The 23714-nt window shown below is 37.0% G+C and overlaps 1 protein-coding gene across 2 annotated transcripts in view; it reads right to left on the minus strand.

Annotated features, from left to right (window-relative positions):
• Positions 1-4735: 4735 nt before the first annotated feature.
• Positions 4736-23714, minus strand: part of LOC133531959 (homeobox protein invected-like) — a 103917-nt gene continuing 84938 nt past the window's right edge. Inside the window, exons 4-6 of one of the 2 annotated variants that reach the window (XM_061870413.1) lie at positions 13463-13495; positions 6567-6670; positions 4736-5666 (exon numbers count right to left, since the gene is read on the minus strand). In XM_061870413.1, the coding sequence (XP_061726397.1) occupies positions 5406-5666; positions 6567-6670; positions 13463-13495 (398 nt within the window). In that variant the 3' untranslated portion in view covers positions 4736-5405. The remainder of the gene's footprint in view (positions 5667-6566; positions 6671-13462; positions 13496-23714) is intronic. The other variant, XM_061870414.1, reaches the window with a different exon arrangement.

The following is a 23714-nucleotide window of genomic DNA, read 5'->3' on the forward strand; positions in this document are numbered from 1 at the left end:
TTTTATATTAGGAGCCAGATCGTCAAATTTGGGTTTTAAGTCGGTCAAAGTACAAGAAGATTTGTGAATAAAGAGTTCGCATTTGCTGAAATTCAAATCTAAACCAATATTTTCGAAACTGCTCCTAACAAAAGACAAATCAGAGAGCACAGTATTCACGTCGCCTCCTAGGGTTCCGTCGTCTAAGTACCAGACGTTGAATTTTGATTTTAAATTTTTAATAATTGGATTTATAGCCAAACTAAAAATTGCTGGCCCGAGAGGGTCACCCTGCTGACAACCAACCTCAGAAGATAATTCATGTGATTTGTACATTAATTTAGACGAGTCTGAATAACAAAAGAAAAGGTAATTGTACAGTTCCGGAATTTTGTCCTTAACTTCTGTCAGCAAAGTGTCCCTATTAACCGAATTAAAAGCATTTTTAACGTCAATTTTGACTACAATTTCACAATCATCGAATGAAAGGTAGGTCCTTAGGGCATGGACGGCTGCCTCGCACCCACCTTTCGTGCCAAAACCTAGCTGTACTGGTTCAAAAAGGGACTGCAATTTTGATCTAAAGTGTCTAACCGCAATTTTTGATGCCAGACGTCGTAAAGTAGACCCCACCGCAATGGGTCTCACCCCTCCGTCCTTTTTGGTTAGGGCAATCAGGTTTGCACCGTATAGGATAGGAACAATTTCGGTGTTAATTTTGCCTGAAAACATAAAGTTTATTAATTTAGTAAGGGAACAGATAAGCTGCTCACCTGAGTCGCCCACCGAATGACAAATTAGGTCCTTCAAATGTTGGGGCGAGATCCCATCCAGGCCAGCCGCCGAACCGGTTTTGAATGACATTATAGCGTCAATAATGTCCTTGCCTCCGATTTGGAGGCAGGCCTGGTCAGCCGTAGGTGGGGCAAATGAGTGTGGTGTTGAAGGAGCCGGGGGATGTTTAGAACGTAAGGCCGAGAGGGTATCAGGAGTATCTGGCGATAGCACATCGTTTGTGAAAAGAATACGAGCGGCACCTTTAAGATCGCCGTCGCTAATTTTACTTTCAATTAATTTGGTTCTATTGAAGGTGGATGGGGCGCACCCTTTAGAAGGTCGATAAATGTGTGGAGTTGTATTCGAAACACAATTGTTTTTGATTTTTTGTGTTAAAGAAATTGCCCCATCCTTTTTGGCATGAAGGGTATTGAAAGAAAAAAGGAAAAGTTTATGCCAATCATCAATTTGATTATTTTCCACACATTTTGTAATTAGTCCTGAAAGGTGGTTAGCAACTGTGATCCTAGCGCCGCGCGGAACTCTTTTAACAACGGGAACATTATTTTTAAGTTCGCTGAGGTATAAATGGAAAGGGATAGAATTAGGTGGGTCAGAAAGGGGGGTGGTCAAAAAGGATGGGTCTAAATTTAGACCGGCATCGTTTTGACTGATACAAGGACGGTGTTTTTTGGTAATATGAATATTGAGGCCTCTCTGCGTTTTAAAAGAGTTATCGCATTGTACACAAGTAAAATTTAGGTATGACGTGCCATCGCCTGGTTGAGTTGCGGCATGCATCCACTTACCGGAAAACTACACTCCAATAGTTAGAGCACAAAATACTTATTCACAGAATATCACAAATCACTTAAAATATACAATAATGTAAATATAAAGTCCATTAAAGGCGTTGACGTCGGCCGTCAGGATGACACGACGTAGCCCGGACAAGGCCGCAACGTCTGAAACAAAAAGATATGTTATTATTTGTTCAGTATTGGGCCTGCCCACACTATTGCACAGTAATTCGATGGTTTTTGATAAAATAAAAGCAGTTTTAGGCATCTAAGGCCATGTATAATTTGAAAAATTAGACAAAAATATTGCTGTGCAAAGTGACAGACAGATGGTTGACAGTTTATTTTCATTGACTTCTAAAGACGCTAGAAGTACCGTTTGTATAAGCCATTTGGTAACGAGGAAATGCCGCCAGCATCCTTGGTACAATGCCTCAAGGGCCTATTTTAGATATAAGCTAGTTATAGTATTCATCTGTATATATCCATTATGTATATTGTTATTGTCAATAAATAGATTTATTTATATACCAGTTGCTTTTCGGTAAAGAAAAACATTGTGAGGAAACTGGTCTAATCCCAACAAGGCCTAGTTTACCCTCTGGGTTGAAAGGTCAGATGGAAGTCGCTTTCGTAAAAACTAGTGCCTACGCCTATTCTTGGGGGATAAGCGGACCCCAAGCTCCCATGAGCCGTGGCAAAATGCTGGGACAACGCGTGGAAGAAGAGTGTGATTGGTTTTTATCCACTTATTTTCATTGACTTCTAAAGACGCTAGAAGTACCGTTTGTATAAGCCATTTGGTTTCAGCAGGTCCAGAGAAACTAAAGATTAACATTTATGTGGTGGTAGTCAAAAAGCGTGGGTTCAAACCTCAGTTATGCCGTACGGTCACGTCTGAAAATATCGATACGAAATAGTGTCAAAAATATGTGTACACGACTTTATTGCCCATATGTTAAGGTAGTGTATACATATTTTTGTCACTTTTTTCGTATCTATATTTTCAGACGTGACTGTACAGCCGGCCCAGCGAAGGCGACAACGCTATCGCTACGACAATGAAACGCTCTGTGTCTCTCTATCACTCCACCATATTAGTGTGACAGTGACAGTTGCGTTTCGGTCGCTACGGAGCATAAGCAATTTGCATGATGGCTACTCTGCCTGAGCAGAAAAAATCGCTCTAGAAAAAAAATGCAAAAATATAACAAAATATTCGGTCAGGATCCTTATCATATGTAGACGAGAGGTTAATAACCAACTAATAACTATAAATTGTATTTAATACGTATTAGATTTGAAAAAAAAATCTGCGTCATTCTTGGTTGAGTATATGGCGTTCAGTCCCAGAAGTGCCCCAGAGGCGCAAGTTCATCATCCAGACCTGTGATTTTTTTTTTCTAAAAAATGTATGTAGCTTCTAATAATGCAACGAAGTAACATCTGTATGCTTTGTAAGAGCTTTAGGGTAAGAACAAAATACAAACAAGGAGCTATTTTTATAACTTGTTTTAATAATGTTTTTCCTATAAACTGCTACTGTATGGTTGGAGCTGGTGACATTCTGATGAGTGCATTATTAGCTATACGTACCAAGTGATCAAAATTATCTGTACAAGGGAACTTAGACCGTCAAGACGTCAAGTAACGCGGGTGAGTACAGCCCATTATTTCATTATTTTATTATTATTCGTGCATCCCGACAAGGTCCACAATGGCGCGCCGCGCACGATATACGTGGCGTTCTAAAGGTGAAAGATTTATTTTTCTGACTGTCATAGGGGTGTCACCAATGATGTTTTCAGTCTCTGTGTTTCATGATATCAGAGCAAGTATTGAGATTCTTGTAGATATTATTTGTAGACCACAAAGGTGGCAAACAAGAGAGCTTTGTTGTCGAATTACCAGTTTGTCACCAACCCTTACAACTCTACTAATTAATACTGCTACATTGCACAATAAATAACTTAATTATTATTAAAACTTATTAAATAATATTTACATGATATTTTAAATTATTTATTTATACAATCGAGTGGGACATTATTTATTTAACATTATTTATCTAAATATTTATTTACAAAGCCCATTTGTATGGCAAATTAATAAGAATGACAAATAGATATAGCGTCAATAAGTAAAAAAAAATACAGCACTTATCTCTTTTACTCATATTAATTTATGTTTCAGTGTAACTAAGAGAACGATATCTATATCAATGTCAACCCTTGAATATAGCTATCATAATAGCATTTGTAAAAATAAATTTCTAGGTGACAGCCCTAGTATCAATGCACTACGCTTTCTAGAAAAGTGGTAGAGCATTGTGCGTAGGTATTTACTATGGAGTGACGATTCTATACGCTAGTACTATTTATCGTTCTTATATAGAAGTTCAGGACAAGGTTTTATTCGGTTTTTTCAATAAGTACATGTAATTAAAGCAGATACCTACATATTTCAAATTTTTGCTGTTACAACTAAATTGTGTTTGACTTGACCACTATTCTCAGAATAAACATATGATATTTAATTTCTATAAGTGTTATTGCACAAAATTAAACAAATGTGTCGTTCCACGGGTAAAGGTACCAGGCGGTTGGCGCTTACGCTATAATTTCACCTCAATACTAACTCGGCGCTACGCGACGTAATCGCCAACCGCATAACCTTTACGCGTGGGACGTCACAAATTCAAAACAAATAGACGGCCCGATTCGAAGAATAATTAAGACACGTTTAAGATCTTGGAAAAATCTTTAAAAGATCGATAACTAAACGACATGTCAAAATTGACGTTTATTTCGATTCCGCTAAGTAAAAATAAGATCTATCTACGATATTTGTAACGTCAAAGTGACATTGGTTGCCCGAATCGAGCTGCTTCTGGCAATTATACGACATACAAACGAACTAAATGAGAACTTATCTAAACCAGAACTTATCGTCATCGTATTTAATTCTACTAATCGGGCCGAGATTTGATGTTATGAAGCTGTTATATCATACTGAATAAAACCCTATATAAACAATATTCTTACAAATTTTCGAGTCCATATATGTCATGGCACTAATAATTAGGAACAATATAACGGACAATCGCTTAGAAAACTTAAAAGATTTAACAAAGATTGTAAAATTTGTCATGAAAACGAAATCTTAAAGTTTGACTAATTCCTGAGTAAAAGTAACCTATCGTGTCCAAAAACTACAAATGCACGTTCTATTCAAGAATTTACATATTTCTGCTAAAAGACAAGGCTAAGTCTTTAAAATGTATAACCTATTGCAACGTTGTGTAGCAAATCTGTTTGTCTAAATTTAGAAAAGAACTTTTTAATATTCGTTTTCTATGATGTATGCTGATAGAAAACCTAAGAGATGCCCAGAAACACTTCTAGTCACAAAATAAAACAGACTTACTTAAGGATGACTCACGCTAAACCAGCCCGGGGTCGGGCCGGGGAGTCCGACACTTCATTTTCTATAACGGGTGATCACGTAATGCTTTCTGTAGAAAACGAAGTATCGGACGCCCTGGCCCAGCCCAGGGCCGGTCTAAGATGAGTCATTGTTTATATAAATTACTGTTCCTCCAACATGTATAATACAATAGTTTGTGGCATTCCGTTCTAGTCTTGATGTTAATCCAGATATACAAGATTATTTACTCAGCAGGTTCATTCATTTATTAAGTAATTTCATCTTTACCTTAAAATTTGTCACAGAGGCTGCCTTTAAAGGATTATAAATAACTGATCCAAAAATGGGTGCATATAATATCTGCAATAGCAGACCTGATTCTACCCAAATGAAGTAAACATTAGCCTCGTCTTTTCACAAAATCTACTGTCTATTCTGTTGCTCCCTCTCTCTCGCTTTCATCTCCAGCTCCTCTTCTTCCCTCGTCAGCGGCACCGTGCTGTGATTATACAAGCCCTGTGCCATCAGCTGTAAGGCTAGCGGGTTCCTCTGTCCCGAGGCCTTCTTGATCTTGGCTCGCTTGTTCTGGAACCAGATCTTGATCTGAGCTTCAGCCAGACCGAGCTCCGCGGCCAGAGCTTGCCGCCGCCGCTCCGTCAGGTAGCGATTCTCGGCGAACTCGTGCTGTGGATAAAAAAATCTTTCAGCATGTGTATCATTAAAAAAACGAAGATAAGCAGTCTAGAGGATATTTATGTGGACAAAACATAACCTTTAAATTGGAAATGTATGAAAATTATATGTTCTTTGAAAATCATAATTAGAATAGCATCATCAATTGGTAAAAAGCCATCTCAGGTATAAAGTGGTAAAGGCAATAATCGATCAAGACCGATGGAAATAAATTATTAGAACCTCAAAAACACGTGGTCACGATCCTCAGTAATACCAAACCGACAAAAAGAAAAGAAGTCATTGGAGAACCGTCTGTTTCAAAATATCATGGCTTCATATTTTCCGGGCACCTCTCAAAAATTGTTACAAATTGTCTCAACATACAGATGATCAATCAAGATAAGTACTATCGATACTGTATGAGTTTCCTCCAAGTCTAGAAAATGCCTTAAACTTCGTCTTTTGTCTACTGTTAACAGGAACTTAAAAGCCAAGAAGAATTACCTCTAGCTTGGCAAGTTGCGGGCTAGAAAAGGCGGTCCTGGACCGTTTTTGGTCGCACTGTGCTCGCCAAGGACTTCTTTGGACGACTGGACTTAAGTGCTTATTTCAGAATTACTTTTAGCTTGGCAAGCAACATTGCGGGACAGAGAAGGCGGCCGTAAGAAGGTTTTCCTCGCTCTGTCTGCCCAAGGGGCATCTAACTAACTATAATAACTACTAATGATATTTAGCAGTAGCTTCTCGGTGAAGAAAAACATCGTGAGGAAACCTGCATACATCTGCGAAGAAATTCAAAGGTGTATGTGCCGCATTGGGCCAACGTGGGGAATATAGCCCAAGCCCTCTCGCGCATGAGAGGAGGCCTGTGCCCATTAGTGGGACGTATATGGGCTGAATTATTGTTACCTTTAGCCTGGCGAGCTGCGGGCCAGAGAAAGCGGTCCTGGGGCGTTTCTCGTCAGTCTGCGCGGCCTCTCCAGGGGGCTTCTTCGGCCGGCGCGTGCGCGGACCTGGACAGAGAAAGAATATAATTATGCATATTTTCAGCTTCTTTTCATATGAGAGTTCAGGAGAAAACTTTGAGTCCATATATCCTAAATTAGGTTAAAAGACCAAGTATTTCATAAACGGGCAATATTTGACACCTTCCCTATTTTTTTAAATTATAATATTGATACATGTAGTAGTACAGGATGTTTTCTCTTCATCTGTGAGATGTTGAAATGACCACCTAGTTTAGTAAAACAGTAGTTTTGTTAACTTTACCTAAAGTCGAGCCGAAATTGTGGTTATTTAACGTTGAAATAAACATTCTAGAATCTAGATGACCATTACAAAATCTCATTGAAAGTGTAATGACTTTCGTACTTTTGTCGATAACTCAAAACACCGTAAACATTTTATAAACAGGGTAATCTTGGCGCCCATGAAACCACATAGAGTATAAAAAGGGTTTAATAAAAGATATGAAAACGTGGACAGTTAGTTTAACCTTGTGCCTACATATTGTGCTACCCATAGGACATAGTAGACCACCTGTATGTATGGGGTATATAATTCAACTTAAAAATACAAGTAGGCAGGATGTTAAACCAACTATGTGCCACAATTCTAATACAATTAACACCTGCAGCAAATTAATGCCAATGTCCAAAGCGACAGCTCTTTTCACGAAAGCTGGCACGAATGGAATGAACGAGACTTTAATTGTATGAGTGAAACATGTATCGGTATACATTCAGAGCCGCCATTTTGTTGGTGATACACACATAGATATTTCCATTCATTCATTCGTTCCGGTGGGAATTGACCTGTACCTTTTAGGGCCAAAAAACGCTGTCCTTTCGAATTTTCATACTCAAAATCGTTAGACATAGAGAGTTCTACAATCGAGTTTTTATAATCGTAAAACTGGATTAAAAAGTAAAACGAAATCATTCAAATGAAATATTTTTGAGGCTTTATTCTTTACCATCAAGTTTTAACTGTTTTAAGCCATACCTGTGTATTATTTGTCCGCATTTTCGTTAGTCTTTTTTTTCAGAAACGCGTAACTTTTCAGGATTACCATAAAACAAACCTAACCTAACCTATCTATAATATAACCTTACGAAAATACTGAGAAGTTAACGGTTTCAGAATTATGACTAATGATAATCCGATAATCATTACATTATGACTTTTAATAATTATGTCAAACAAAGGGATCCGGATATTTTTATATCCGTGACAACCCTACAAAGTTATTTACATTTGAAATGGACACTTCAAGTTGGTTGAAATATACAGATTTTTAAAATTACCAAGTGTAATATTTTTAAGCTGAATTGGCAGGCAATTATGATATTGGCGGACAACTCCTCCGATACAAAGATGTTCAGAAACGACACATGAAAAGATGCAACATTGACGCCTCTCGGTGGGAAGGTTTGGCAGCACATCGTCCTGAGTGGCGCAGGCTGGTGCAGGGCAATGTGCGCGATTTCGGGGAGCAACGTAAAGCTGACCTCGACGCTAAACGCGACGAGCTGAAAAAGCGCCAGCCTGCGTCCATTCACTACCACTACATAGCTGGTGTCCTCACGTGCCCTCAATGTGCGCGGGGGTTCACCTCAAAGATCGGCTATGTCAGCCATCTTCGAGCGCATAAGCGCCGAGCTAACTAGGAGTCGAAGTGGTCGCCATGGTCGAAATCGGCCGGAAAGATCATCATCATCATCATCATGATATTAAGTGATGGTAATGATATTTTACATGCTAAACATGTCGAGTTTTTTTTTCTTTCATTTAATTTTTACTTGTAAATATCGTTATAAATGTTGACAGTTTTACAGAAACACACACAAACGTCAGATAAGCATAAAACACAAATAACAGTAAATACAAACACAAAAAACGCTGCACGTTAACTATAATCTAAAAATGCAATGATTAAGAGGCTGTCAACACCCAATGTCCTTGAAATTGATGTTACTTAAACAGTTTTTTAAGAAAGACTATTTGTTTTAGTCAAGTAAGAAAAATATATGTTCATATTAATTATATTTCAAAGACCGTGGTTGTACTCGATACATGATTGAACGAAATCGCCTCGATAGAAAATAATTGCAAAGATTGTTCTTAAAATCACAATTAAACGGTTTTATGTCTTTATTGTTTTGACTTATGGGTCTGCAATTAAAATCACAATTTCAAAACATTTATATCTAAACCGCTGTTGAGTAATATATTACACTAATAATCCACTTTTTTTTTAAATATTTTTTCTTATTATTCCCTTGCCCAGGCCCAGTAACATGCGACAGTGCTATCTCATTTACTCCGATACAAATAGACAGTGTGCGCGCTTTAGGTATTGACAGCCTCTTAACAACATTTAGGCTAATCAAATTATTTTTTTTAGAAGAATTCATTTCCAGTAAGCTTTAATACCTTTATTTACTAAACGCGTGTAATCCGAGTTTGCGCAATGCCAGGAGGTGTGCAAAAATGTTTGCACTTTTTCAGTTATTCTCTTGTAGCTAGAAAACGGTACGTCCGACGGATAATTCACTCTAATCATGAAAATTGATATCTGAGGATCCGAAAGGTACCTTAATATGAATTCGTAGTAAAAGTTGTAATAAATGGCCGCCATTTAGATTTTTTAGATTTTTGATATAATCACATTAACCTTTTGAACGCCACGCCTATAGTACGCGGCGCGTAATCGTGAACCTTGTCGGTAGTACCTACCGACTCGGTACGCATGAAGGTTGATATTGGGCTGTAGCCGCGCGCGTCATATGACGTCTTTGGCAGTTAAAAGGTTAAAACCCGAAAACGCCTTTTCACCAGTGTCTGATCCACCAAACATTGCTGGTAGTGCCATTGTAATTGATGGTGGGTTCCTTCTATATCGAGTTGTTTGGCAATTCAAGGAAAATTGTATTTCCCAAGGCTCCCAAAATGTATGCACACCTCCTGGGATAGAGCAAACTCGGATTACACGCATTTAGGACCAAATTAAGGTATCATAACAATTTCCAGCATGCTGCAAATTAATTTCTCAAAACACTTATTTTGAGTCTAATTTGATTAGCCTAATTTCAATCTAGTACCTCATTTGAAAAAGGAGTTTGCCATAAACACTAGCATGAAAAATTACACAGTTTAGTATAAAACAAACACACATAAACCTAAATCACAAAAAAAACAATACTGCAACAACACACAAGTATAAAAGTATGTAGTAAACTGTGAATGAAGCGATGATGACCGAGTGGATATGACATTCGACTTTCAATCCTCAGCTCGTGAGTTCAAATCCTGCGCTAAGTTTGAAAAACCAGACAAGTGCGAGTGGACTAGCCCACCGAGGGTTCCGTACTTTTTAGTATTTGTTGTTATAGCGGCAACAGAAATATATCATCTGTGAAAATTTCAACTGTCTGTCGTTCATGAGATACTGCCTAGTGACAGACGGATAAACAGACAGAAGGACGGACAGCGAAGTCTTAGTAATAGGGTCCCATTTTACCATTTGGGTAGAGAACCCTAAAAAAGACCGTGGCAAAAAGCTGAGCCGGGATATCTCGCTAGGAATATGATGGTAAGTTTGAAATAACCTAAAGCTCGTTACTTTATTTGATTTATTCTTTTAAAAAGTCTTAAAAACTAGCAACACTCGCCCATAAATATATAGATGTTGCCTTAGAATAATAATGGTCCTAATATTACCAGTTTTTTAAATAGCTATCGGCTGTCAGTCTGTCACACCCGCTCGACCAACTGACGGCATATTTGTCGCGTCGTGTGTGTTACAAAAAGTATAGATTGATCTGATAGCCTAATACGTCGTAATTTATATACAAAACTATATCTTGAGAGTTGTGATGTTTGAAAAACATTACCAGAGAGCGGATTTCAGGGGGCAACATTTAATGGCAGATAGGGGGACCGATATCTAATGATAATAATTTTGTACCAATGTACATGAACAGCAATCTAGTGCAATATAAGCGTGTATAACCATGCATAAGCCTTTATCGTAAGTTATCGTTTGTTACGTCAAACCAATGGCACCCGCCACACTGGGGTATGATCAAAGAGTAAAGTACGAGTAAGTATGGTATGATAATGGCGCACCTGAATACTATCGAAGATAGGGCCATCTTAAAAGTATGTAAGTACTTATGCAAAATATGGCGAACGATCAATCTGCGTATATTAAGATATTAGATAACACAATACAAGAAGATGATTAGAAAAATAAAAACGCATTAAAAAACATACACACACATTCCAAAATAACAAACATTGCAAAAAACACACATAAAAGCCACAACACAAGACTTGCGTACCGGACCGCGATCTTGGTCTGGTCACTTCCATACCAGCCTCGTCCAAGGCTAAACCATCGAATGGAAGATAGTTAGCCGTACGTCCGTCTAGGACGCAGCTATAAGTGAAAGTGCTAAAGAGATAACCTGACCGTATCAAGGTCGCGTTTCGGTACTCCCGTCTGTTAGCATTATTACAATAAATACACAAACAAAAAACACACATTGCAAAAACCATGGCGCCCTTCGACGATACTCCCGCACGAGCAGACGATGCAATATCTTAACCAATTCAGTGTGTGCGCACGTAACTTTAAAATTGGTCAAAATATTTCACCGACTGCCTGCCGGGTCTGAAATGAAGTGATGGTTGCTGTGGGGAAAATTAAATGAACCATTTTGTACACTAGAAAGGATGCAAAAGTGAGTAAGGTGAAAAGATCGTCTAAAAGGTAAGATCGTCTACAAGTACATACACCTCGCTCGCACTAATATGCGAGTATGAGGGAAATATATAGAAAGTAAGTTACTCACTGACATCCTAGCGAATATTCGCTATATATATGTCAGTGTCAAACTGGTGGTAGCCATAAAGGTCTTTCGTCTTCGGTCTTTGTACACACATACTCAGCATACAGAAGATCGGTGGAGCAGAAGGAATGAAGCTCTTCCTTTTTAGAGGGTTTACCGCGAACACCGAAGTTTGCAAATTGCGGGTATCCTTCTCTTTATAATTTTATAACAAACAGAAACGTCAGCTAACGATGCTATTACCCCCCCCATTTTATATGCCGGTCTTTTCCATATTGACCTTACTTAGATTTTCATTCCAAATCATGATGTCTACTGATTGATTTCTTACTTCATTATATTTATTTCTCGATATAATGTTATGAGATAGGTATCTGATAACTTTAATCGAAAATCTGAGAATAAAGCCTGACCAGTAATACATGATCACGCGCCATATTGCGGAATTTCATTGGAACTAAATTGTTCATACTAATCTGAGCTGTCACCTGAGCTAAGAATAACAGCGCCATTTTGACAATTATTTATCATATATTTCTGGTCAAAAACCAATATTTAGGTAAAACTCTACTTTTTTAGTTGGAATTGTAATTTTAACACGTTTATTATGATTTATTATAAATTAATCTATCTCGTATGAAAAAAGTACACTTATTTCTTATTATCGAAGTGTAGTTCATAAACCATTTTTTTACTAAGTAATCATTGATTTAATATATAGAAACTTGGACTCAAAACCGATAATTTTTCATAAATACAAAATTTTACTTTCGTTATTTCGCTTTTTAAAATATACCTCTATTCCTTGATCCTTTTATTTACTCACTATCACTATGGACATGGACATGGTCCGAAATAAAAATAAATTGAATTGAATTGAATTGAATTGAATTTAGATGACCTGATAACTCAGAAAGAAAATATTTGTTTTTTTTTATAATTTTTTTAAGACATAAAAAAATTAAAATAAAGTCTATGTCTGAAAAAAGGTCACATTTCGATTTTCATTGAAACCAGTATAACGGTTCCTATCTCGAACACAGTTTAAACGAAAAGCAAACATTAATTTTACTCCATTAACAACTCTAATCGATTTACTTTACATTCCTCAACAATCTTTAATTGTCAAATGACTCGTCTAATACCAAACTTTTTTTATTTTCTACAGACCACGACCCAAACCATTCCGCCTCAAACGAATGACACTTTTTTGCTCCAACTTTTTTAAACACTTTATGATGGATCGTCTAAGGTCATTGGCCACGTATTTTTTCTAATCAACCATAGACATTTTTTCTAAGTTTTCTGAGGTATCATTTAGTCTATTAATTCGTTTTTTCGTAGAGTTTTTATTGTGGTGGCAGTGTGAGGGTTCACGCATGAACTGTCAATGAATAGGTTTGACATTATTAATGTTTGTGTCAAAATATTTGGTAAAATGACCATGTCATTCCCTTTTATTAATGAATCATGGCACAAATAGCCTTTAGTTAGTTTTAGATTAAAAGCATAAAAATATAGGTTTTTTTTATACTACGTCGATGACAAATAAGCATAGGACCCGCCTTATAGTAAGCAGTCTCCGTAGCCTATGTACGCCTGCAACTCCAGAGGAATTACATGCGGGTTGCCGACCCTAACACTCCGCACCCTCGTTGAGCTCTGGCAACATTACTCACCGGCAGGAACACTACACTATGAGTAGGGTCTAGTGTTAGGGTTTGAGATTCCATTTTATACTTATATTATGATCTTTTCAATCCTTTATAACGTTGCATTACATCACAGATTAATATTTTATACTTAATTATTATTATAGTTAAAAACAACCGTTAAATACCGTAAATTATAAAAAATCAAGAAATCTAAATGTAAGCTTATTATTAATAGTTATTTTCATGTTTTTTTTTATAAATAATATTAAAAATAATAAAATTGGATAGTTCTCACGTGTCTGCCGTGAGGTCCCGTACTTACTTCGTCCTAAAACAAAAGAGAAAAACACAATTAGCATTTTTGCAAACAAAACAATTTTCACACATGTCAATTGGAAAATAAACTTAAAATAAACATGTTTTTGATAAAGTCCGTCTCAGCTCAAATCAATGTATGGGAGTGTCATTATAAACGTCATGTTTTCATAGAAATTTGACATTAATTATGTCATTGCAAATGTCATGCAAAGTTGGCTTGGTCTGACTCTACGTATTACTTAAAATCATATAGAGCCTTTTCAAGTGCTTGAATATGGACCCCAAATGTTATAAATAATAATGTTTTATTACTGTAGATGTCGATAAAGTTTATTTCAGTAAATGAGTCCGTTAATTACTTAAAGAATGTTACGAATTATTCGTGCAACGGTTATAGCCTGCTTTAATTAAATTATACGACAAAAATATTTACATTTTCATTAATAAGTAATCGTTTTATAACATATTTTGCTATAGGTGGGGTGTGTGGTTGTGTTTAACAGATGGGTTCATTTGGAATCAAAGAATATATATGGAATATATTCGCAATGTAAGAGCCTCGGTAGAGAGAACCTTTTTATACCATTTGGCGTTGAAACTCTAGGTCCATGGGGTCCCAGACCGCACAAGTTTTTGGCGCACGAGTCTAGTTGACGTAGCTGGTAATCGAAGAGCTGGCGGCATCCTCGCACAACATATCAATCAGTATTGCGATATAACGAGGAAATGCCGCCGGCATCCTTGGTACAATGCCTCAATGGCCTATTTTAGTCCTTTATCCTCTGTATAATTATATCCATTATGTATATTGTTATTGTAAATAAATTTAGATGATATTTTTTATTCGAAATTAAAGTTCTTATTATTCCAAATTAGGCGTTGGTTCCATTTACCAATAATCCTAGATCGCAAAACGGAATGGTCTCAAAATGCCAGAGTCCCAGAATGTGTATTTTTTTCTCAAAATACTCCACATTCGACAATGACAATACCCAAACTTCAACACCTAAATCGTAAATGAAACCAAAGCTTACTTATAATTAGTCTCTTGACTTATTCTAGTTAAGATTTTATTAATTCAAAAATAACCTCTAATTTAGAAAATATCTTAACAGTAAATTAATCATTAACTTTCTTTAAATTGACATTTCTCAGCTTCAATTAATTAACATTTAAATCAGATTCACAATTAAAAAATAAAAATCTTGTCTATGCCGTTTTAAGCAAACATGGCGGCAGATAAAGCCATTAAACATAACACTTGGTTATTTATTCGCGTCCGAATTAATATTAACATATTTAAGTATTCTAACTGGTTCCAATTTCGCTATTTCTAAAACTCGTTTTTGGTATAATATTAAGATAAAGATAAGTTATTGACTTCCTTTTGCATGTTAATTTACACGATTGTCTGTAGAGTTAGAACAAGAAAAGTCTGCAACGATTTTGATAGCATACGCAGTGCAAGTGTTATTTATATGTCATAATTAATATTATAAGGCGTATATTATATTATTACACAAATTGACTAAGCCCTACATGCAGTAAGCTCAAGAAGGCTTGTGTTGTTGGTACTCAGACAACGATATACATAATATATAAAGCCCACAGCCCTAGGGTACCCGCAGTCTCAAGCAGTTTTTTTGAAAAATTCTTGTATATAAATATTAAATATTATAGGACATTTTCTCACTAGATTATAGGTATGTTAATATGCTCATACTTCTACCTACCGTATTACTCAATGTTTAGTGTACCTATTTAGTTTAAGATTATTTTAGAGCGCACCGCCAACAAACTGTTTCACAGTTTGGCGAAAAATTAGATTAAGGTACTTAAAATATTGTATTTTTTTGGTAAATAAAAAAAAAAAAAAAAAAAAACAAATTGGTTAAGCCCACATTAAGCTCAAGATCAAGAAGGCTTGTGTTGTGGGTACTTAGACAACGATATATATAATATACAAATACTTAAATACATAGAAAACACCTAAGACTCACGAACAAATATCCGTGCTCATCACACAAATAAATGTCCTTACAGGGATTTGAACCCAGAACCACCGGCTTCATAGGCAGGGTCACTAGCACTACCCACAAGGCCAGAACGGTCGTCAAAGGTACTTTCATAGAAGTTTGACATTTAAAATAACACTTGCACTGCGTGACACCCGTTGTCTAAACAGCAATGCTTAAATCGTCTGCAATAGACGCAAAGGCCTGTTGTGACGTATTCTGCTCCGCATTACAAAAAGGTTTTATTTATGGTTTACTTTTCATGTATTATTTTCTATTTGGTTTTAGAACCATGTCACAGTAAAATAGAATAATTTGAAATGTATGTAACCATGGCAGTCTGAAAATATCGTCGCAACAGCGATGACCTATTAATTGTTATTCTTTATATATATTTTTGTGTTCAGTTTATCCAAGTGTTTCAATAAATAACGCGAGTTCAACACATCTGGCGACCGTGCATAAATAAAAAATAAAGATGGAATCGTGGAAACGCAAACGAACACAGTTCAGAAGAGAATTTACAACTCTCGCGGACAAGACGGCGAAGGCGGTGGAGAATAAAGATTCGGCAGCACCGCAGATTTTCGACCTCCTGTCCGAAGCGGCTTCGAGTTTGTTTGAAGCTGAAGCCACATTGCGAGACTTATGGGTCGAAAGTGAAGAATTTGACGAGGAACAATTTCATTCAGACCAAGAAAAGGCGATGCAATATAAAATACATTGGCATCAAGTAAAAGCCGCATTTTCAAAACCACTTCCTTGCATCAGTAGTGCGTCGTCGCTACATTCAGCACAATCCAGCATCCAGCGAAGCCTTAAGCTGCCCAAGTTGGAGTTGGTTAAGTTCGACGGGAATATCAAATCCTGGCTCTCATTTTGGGGTCAATTTAAGAAAATTCACGAAGATAAAGTAATGGACGCAACTGATAAGTACCAATATCTTTTACAATCAATGACCCCAAATAGCAGCGCACGACAGCTTGTCGAGAGTTACCCACCTTGCGCAGAGAACTACAGTAAGGCAGTGGAAGCTCTAAAGGCTAGATTTGCTGGAGACGACTTACTCATTGAAACTTACGTAAGAGGTTTGTTAACATTGATGCAACAAAGAGGAGAGCCTAAAAACTTGTCGAATTTGTACGATAACCTGCAAACACACCTGCAAGCATTGGAAACACTCGGCGTGACAAAAGACAAGTACGCTTCAATGCTGTTTCCTATGATAGAGTCGGCACTGCCAGAAAGCATACTTCGTGCTTGGCACCGCAGTCAATCTGAAACCAGGGACCTAGCCAACCTGATGCAGTTCCTGAGAAAAGAGGTGGAATCTGAAGAACGGATTAAGCTAGCCAGAAGAAAAATGGAAGATATTACCCTAGCAGAGCAAAAGCCACCCACCGCTTGTTTTGTACAGTTGACAGAAGCCAAGAGTAATAAAGAAGCTTCCCGCAGACAAGGTGAGACATTTACATCAGCATGCATATGGTGTAGCAAGGACAACCACTCAGCCGTCGAGTGCTACAAAGCGGCCAAAATGACAGTGAGTGATCGTATCGAATTTATCAAAGGCAAAAAAGCCTGTTTAATTTGCTTGAAAGGCAACCACATTGCAAAGAAATGCAAATCTTTCCCAAAATGTCTATATTGCAAAAAGCGTCATTTTACAATCATGTGCGTCGACATTCCAGCGGATCAAGGCAGCAGCAATAAACAGTCGGAGACATTCAATAACGTGTCGTGTGTACAAAAGTCTGCAAGTACAACTTTATTGCAAACCGTGATGGTGAAACTTGTACACGACAAGAAAGAGGTCAGTATTAGAGCATTTATTGACAATGGTGCACAACGGTCCCACATAAAGAAAGACCTAGTGCAGAAGCTCGGCCTAAAATCTATCAGAAAAGAGGTAATAAGTCATTGTTTGTTCGGCGGGTTCGAGACGAAAAAGGAAGACTACGGAGTGTTTGACATATGCGTCAAGAACGTCGAAAACGACTTTTCTATGAATTTATCTGTTGTAGAACAAACAAATATTTGTAATTTTTTACCTAAAATAAGATCTTCTGTAATACTAGAGCAGCTGCGTCGAAAAAATATTATTTTGAACGACTCCATGACCGACTCTCCTGACGAAGTAAGTTTATTGATAGGTGCTGACTATTCTGGGTTACTACTTACAGGCGACGTAATACAATTAGATAATAACTTGACTGCTATAAAGACGAAATTTGGGTGGACCGTTCAAGGTCCTATAACGGGGCTTTACAGTTCCATGACAAACTCGACGACGACTTTCCATTGCTTAACAAAGATTGATCTTACAGATTTGTGGTCTTTGGAGGCGATAGGTATCAACGATCCCGCGGTACAAGCAACTAAGACAGCGCGCGATGAAGAAGTCCTCAGATCCTTCGAAGAAAACATCAAGGTCAATGAAGAAGGTCGTTATGAGGTAAGTTTACCCTGGCGTGACGTTCCGCGACCAAAAACTAATTACGATTACGATCTTGCCAAAAAGAGGTTAGATAGCACCATGGCTCGCCTTAAGCAGCTCGGTAAGCTCGAAGATTACGACAAGGTATTTCGCGAGTGGTTACAGCTAAACATCATTGAGGAAGCACCTGACCAATCTGTCCAAGGCCATTACATGGGACATCATGGTGTGATCAAGACCTCCAGTTTGACAACCAAGCTGCGTCCAGTTTTTGATTGCTCAGCCAAGGACAGGCATGGGATTTCATTAGTTGCTGATCTCGAACGTAAGAAAACTGGTACTGTTGCCATGCACGTTGAAGAAGAGTCTTTCCTAGACAGATTAACCTACTTCTCAAGCTACATCAAGTTGGTTAGAATGTTGTGCTGGATGTTACGATTCAAGAAAAAATCGACATCGAAGGAACTAACTTACGAAGAGTTCGAATACGCTGAGAATACACTAATAAGGTTAATACAAAATAAGTGCGTAAACTCTTTAATAAATAATCAAAACATACAAACCTTTGCGGATAAAAATGGCATTTTACGTCTAAACACGAAACTGTCACTTGGTAATGAAAATTACAATTTCAAGTTCCCCGTGATCCTTCCTGGTTCTGATCCGATAGTTCGGCGTCTAGTTGAGTATAGGCACATCGAGCTTAAGCACACTGGAGCACAAACGTTACTCAATAATCTACGTCAAAACTTTTGGATTATCGGTGTCAGGAAATTAGTCCGTAACGTTATACATCGCTGTATAAGATGCAAAAGATTTAAAGCAAAACGATGCCAAGCACCCACTGGAGTTTTACCAAAGGAACGAATGGAAGCGAGCACGGCATTTCAACATTCGGGCGCCGATCTAGCTGGACCTTTGACTTTACGCTCTGGTGCAAAGGCGTGGATCGTTCTATTTACCTGTGCTACCTACCGTGCTGTGCACCTAGAAGTGGTGGAGTCGCTGTCAACAGGTGAGTTTTTAATGGCACTAAGAAGATTTGTAGCACGACGTGGACGGGTAGAAACGTTATTTAGCGATAACGCTACAAATTTTCGCGGCCTGGACAATGCGTTTGGTTCCCTAGATTGGGACGAAATTCAACGATTTTCCTCAATAACGCGGATCAAGTGGAATTTTTTGCCTCCGGCTGCTCCTTGGTGGGGAGGGTTCTACGAAAGATTGATAGGATTTCTAAAACAAATCCTTCGTAGAGTCTTAGGAAAGGCATCTATCTCGCTTATGGAGCTGCAAACGGTGCTCTGTGACTGTGAAGCGGTAATAAACAGCAGGCCACTCACATACGTAGGTGGTCAGAGGGATCTGCAACCGTTGACCCCCTCAATGTTTATTCAGCCGTTGCTGTCAAATCGTTCAACCGACTTTGATGAAGTTGATAGAGTAGCCCTTAACGTCAGGCAACGATATTGCCAAGATTTGCGTGAACATTTGCGTAAACGTTTCAGGGACGAGTACATAAGTTCACTTGTACAAAAGCGTGAGCGGAATGGACCTGTACAACTTCAGCCTGGAGACGTCGTCTTGGTGGAGACTGAAGATAAGCGTGTGACATGGCCACTGGCCATAGTTGAAGAGGTTTACCCTGGTGCTGATGGCATGAGTAGAGTGGTTCGAGTTAGAACTGCAGCCGGAACAAAGGTGAGACCTGTACAACGCATTTTTCCTCTTGAGTTGAACTCACATGACCGACTTGACTCGTCTTTTAGGCTAGTTGATACTGACTGTACTAGACAAACACAAACAGAGACAAATGATAGTAGTGAGGTACGATCGACACGAGCCAGAAGGTTGCCACAACATCTGTTTGACTATATTCTGGACTAGAGTAGCTTAACCTTCCGGTTCTTCCCGTTTGGGAGTGTGACGTATTCTGCTCCGCATTACAAAAAGGTTTTATTTATGGTTTACTTTTCATGTATTATTTTCTATTTGGTTTTAGAACCATGTCACAGTAAAATAGAATAATTTGAAATGTATGTAACCATGGCAGTCTGAAAATATCGTCGTAACAGCGATGACCTATTAATTGTAATTCTTTAAATATATTTTTGTGTTCAGTTTATCCAAGTGTTTCAATAAATAACGCGAGTTCAACACACCTGTGATGACTGCGTGACAAATGAAAAAACGTAGTGTCGGACAAATTAATGCCAAATTTCTATGAAAATATGACGTTTATAATGACACTACCTTACTTTGTTATGTTGATGTCAGTGCAAAGTTTGTTTAAAGGGACTCCAAAGCCTAATATAAAACTATTCTGTGATATTCCCTGATAAGTAATAACTTTTCTATAACCCATAAATTATCAGTATCAGTCTCACGAATCGGTTAAGTATATTATGTATATATATGTATATATATATTTATTTATTTATGTAATGTATGTATGTGTCTTTATGTATTTAAGTAGTTTATAATAAATTTATGTGTATTAGGACTCTAATTCTTTCAATAGCAATTTCTTTTGGTTTTAAACGCGCCGCCTACATTCTTTTCTGCTTTGCCCTGAGGTTGACTGGTAGAGAATGCCTCATGGCATTAAGTTCGTCTTTTGTACATTAAGTTTGTCTTTTGTGCAATAAAGTTTTAAATAAATAAATAAATAAATGTATGCTCAAAACATTTTGAACACTCCCGTTTAGCAACTTCTATAACTATGTGTACCCGATTTTATGTTAATTTTAAAAGCTATAATAGTTAAGTACCTATATTCATTTCTTACTTTACGTTTTAAATTCAATTACTGGAAAAAAACGCAATAAAAAAATACTTATAATTTTCCAATCCCATAACACCTACTACTTTTACGGTGCGATCATAATTTTTAATTAAAAAAACAACATGTAATTTTCACGCCCAAGTCTTATTAAAACGTAAAAAAAGATAAAACAGGTCTTTGCTACCTCGTTTTACAAAGGAAATGTCAGTTCTTGAGTCAGAGACAATTATTTTCGACCTTTGTGGTGAATTATCGATGACAAGTGTGATTCGTGTGTTGCCGTTATTGAAAAAGAAAGAACTGTAATTAAATAAATAATTAAACACTTGTCTTCGAGACGTGTAATATAGTAATAACTGTAATTTAGGCTAAAATACGTATTTTCATACGTATTTTTTAAACTTCGTCGTATTAGTAAGTGACAGTCACTAATACGACGAAGTTTAAGTTTTTGTAGCAACGGCCATATTTTAGTTGGAGGATTTAACAACTGGAGACGCCTCGTCTGTTATTTTCTGTACAAAACAGTCTGCCGATTTTTGCGAGTTGAAGGAAACGTCAAAAAAAACAAGCATCGTAGTTTATATTTTCTGTCAAAAAAATTTTTTTTTCTCTTTATTTAAGAGCTTTCTGTCAAAATTATAACGAAAGAAACAGGCGAACAGGGGCGTGATAAGCTCTGGGGTTACTTCGAAAGCAGGATAATTTTGAATATCTCTGTATCTACGAAGATGCTATGCAAGATGCCTTGATAAGCCTTCAAGTAGTGTTAGTGTTGCCAAAGTAGTGCTTTTAATTTAGTTTAGTAGAAATAGCCGTCCAAACAAGTTTGTCAGTAGAAAAAGGCGCGAATTTAAAATTTTCCATTTAAAATTTTCCAATAACGCCAATAACTCTTAGCGCCTACATATTTTAAATTTGCCGTTTTTTCTACTGACGGAAATGGCTTGACAGACTATATCACAGACATTGTTTTTAATAGATAGTTTGTTCATAATTTTGTGATACGATTTGTCTTGTGATCAGACAGAATGCATACAGCAGATTAAGTCAATTATGATTATGACCTACCTTAATCCTGCCAAATATCTTCTAAGAATTAGCACAGTATGCGTTTAACATAAAACCAATAGGGTTGTTTCCAATTTTTTGAAACGCTCGTATTACGTTCTATATTAACTAAAAGTTGCCCTAAAATTCAACTTTTATACTAAAAACGTCTTTAAATATGTTAAGATAACAAAATATATTTTGACAGATGCTTTCGCGCCCAAAACGCTCTTTGAAAATTGTGTGACGTCACAGTTTACGGTTTGACACATAACTACATACGCACGTAGAAGATACGAACTGTCAACTGACATTTGTCATTTGTTGTTTATCGCCTAACTGTCAACAGTGTCAATCCGAGAGTTGTGACGTCATCAGAATGTTCAATGACGTTTCGAGTTTGGTCACGTGACGTGTGCCAAAAGATATTTTAAATTCAATATTTACAAAATATGATTATTACAGGTCCCCTAAAAGTAGTTTAACATGTTCTTATAATCCAAAAGAATGTATTAGGATACAATTCTGCCCTAAGATTTGTAGATGGAAACAACCCTATTGACCAAACTTGCGTTCATTAATGAACATTGCCATTTCTTTTCCAAAAATTATACTTTACAAATTATACCTAACACACAAAACTTAAGGTCATATCTGTCATAAAGCCATACAGAGCATGAACCATAGAGAATTGGATGTCTGTATTCGATTCGTTAATAATTAAAATTCTAATAAAATTCCTCAAACCGTCCGGCGGGACGGTATAACCATACAAACCGGACATGCGCCACCAACGACGATCTTTAATGAAGACATTTGCCTCCAATAAGCAACCCATTATTACTACTTAGCTGATAAAGAACCTCGCAATAACGCAAGGAAATTTGAGCCTTGACATATTAATGTTTAAGTTCAAATCGATTTGCAGAAAAATTTTAGGATAGATGGAAACGTCCCGTTCGAAAATTCGAAATTGCGCTTGAAATTCAAAAATCGAAGACGAATTTTGAACTTTAGCTTTTTTAATTAAGAAATATTTCAGGTTGAGGTCGTTTGCTTTCGTTTTATTACTTAAGAACAAACTTAAAATGAACTTTATTGTGTGTAGGATAAAGTTTACTTTTGTTTAAGTTTAAGGGTTAATTAATTAGAATATAATAAATCGTTAAAGGCAATTAAAGGTTATGTTTATTTAGGTTGGGTTTTATGTTGCCAGCGGCGAGATCAAACGTTCGGAAGCCGTGGTTTTGAATTATTTCATGTGGCAACACACGATTTATTTGATAAACTAGCTGCCTCACTTGAATTATTGGGGTTTATATTTAATAATAAATAAAAAACTACACAGAAAACACCTTGTCAAAATTCCCCTTAAAATCTTTATATCGATTGTGTCAAAAGTGATGTCTATCTTTTTTAAAACTTACTAACAGATAGACAGGCAGTTTTTAATTATCAACCTACTTTGGCTGAATACAGTCATTCGCTTGAGTCGGCGCATGTTAAACAACATGGCGGCCAATTAAAAGAGCGATATGATCGCAATTATGGCCTGATGTCTTTATTAGTCAACGGTTGCGGGTGGTCCCGGCTTCGAATCCCGTCGAGGCAGTTTGTGTGTTCTATTGTTTTAAGTTTAAGTGTGAAGGTTGGCCTAGTGACAGTCAAAGGTCAAAGATGTTCAGTTCGAGAAAACTGACTGTCTCGGTTTTAAACTGAGAACTGGTGAGTTTCTTAAAGTTGTCATAATTGTCGAAACCATCAGTTTATATTACTTACACTCTGTACCTTTAGGTATTTAAATAAATGTAAACAATTTATACATTTTCAGGTAGTTATAATATTTATTCTCTGACTCAAGAACTGACATTTCCTTTGTAAAACGAGCTAGCAAAGACTTGTTTTATCTTTTTTTACGTTTTAATAAGACTTGGGCGTGAAA

Source organism: Cydia pomonella, chromosome 26 (genome assembly GCF_033807575.1).
Source record: "Cydia pomonella isolate Wapato2018A chromosome 26, ilCydPomo1, whole genome shotgun sequence".
In the NCBI taxonomy this organism is placed as follows: Eukaryota; Metazoa; Arthropoda; class Insecta; order Lepidoptera; family Tortricidae; genus Cydia; species Cydia pomonella.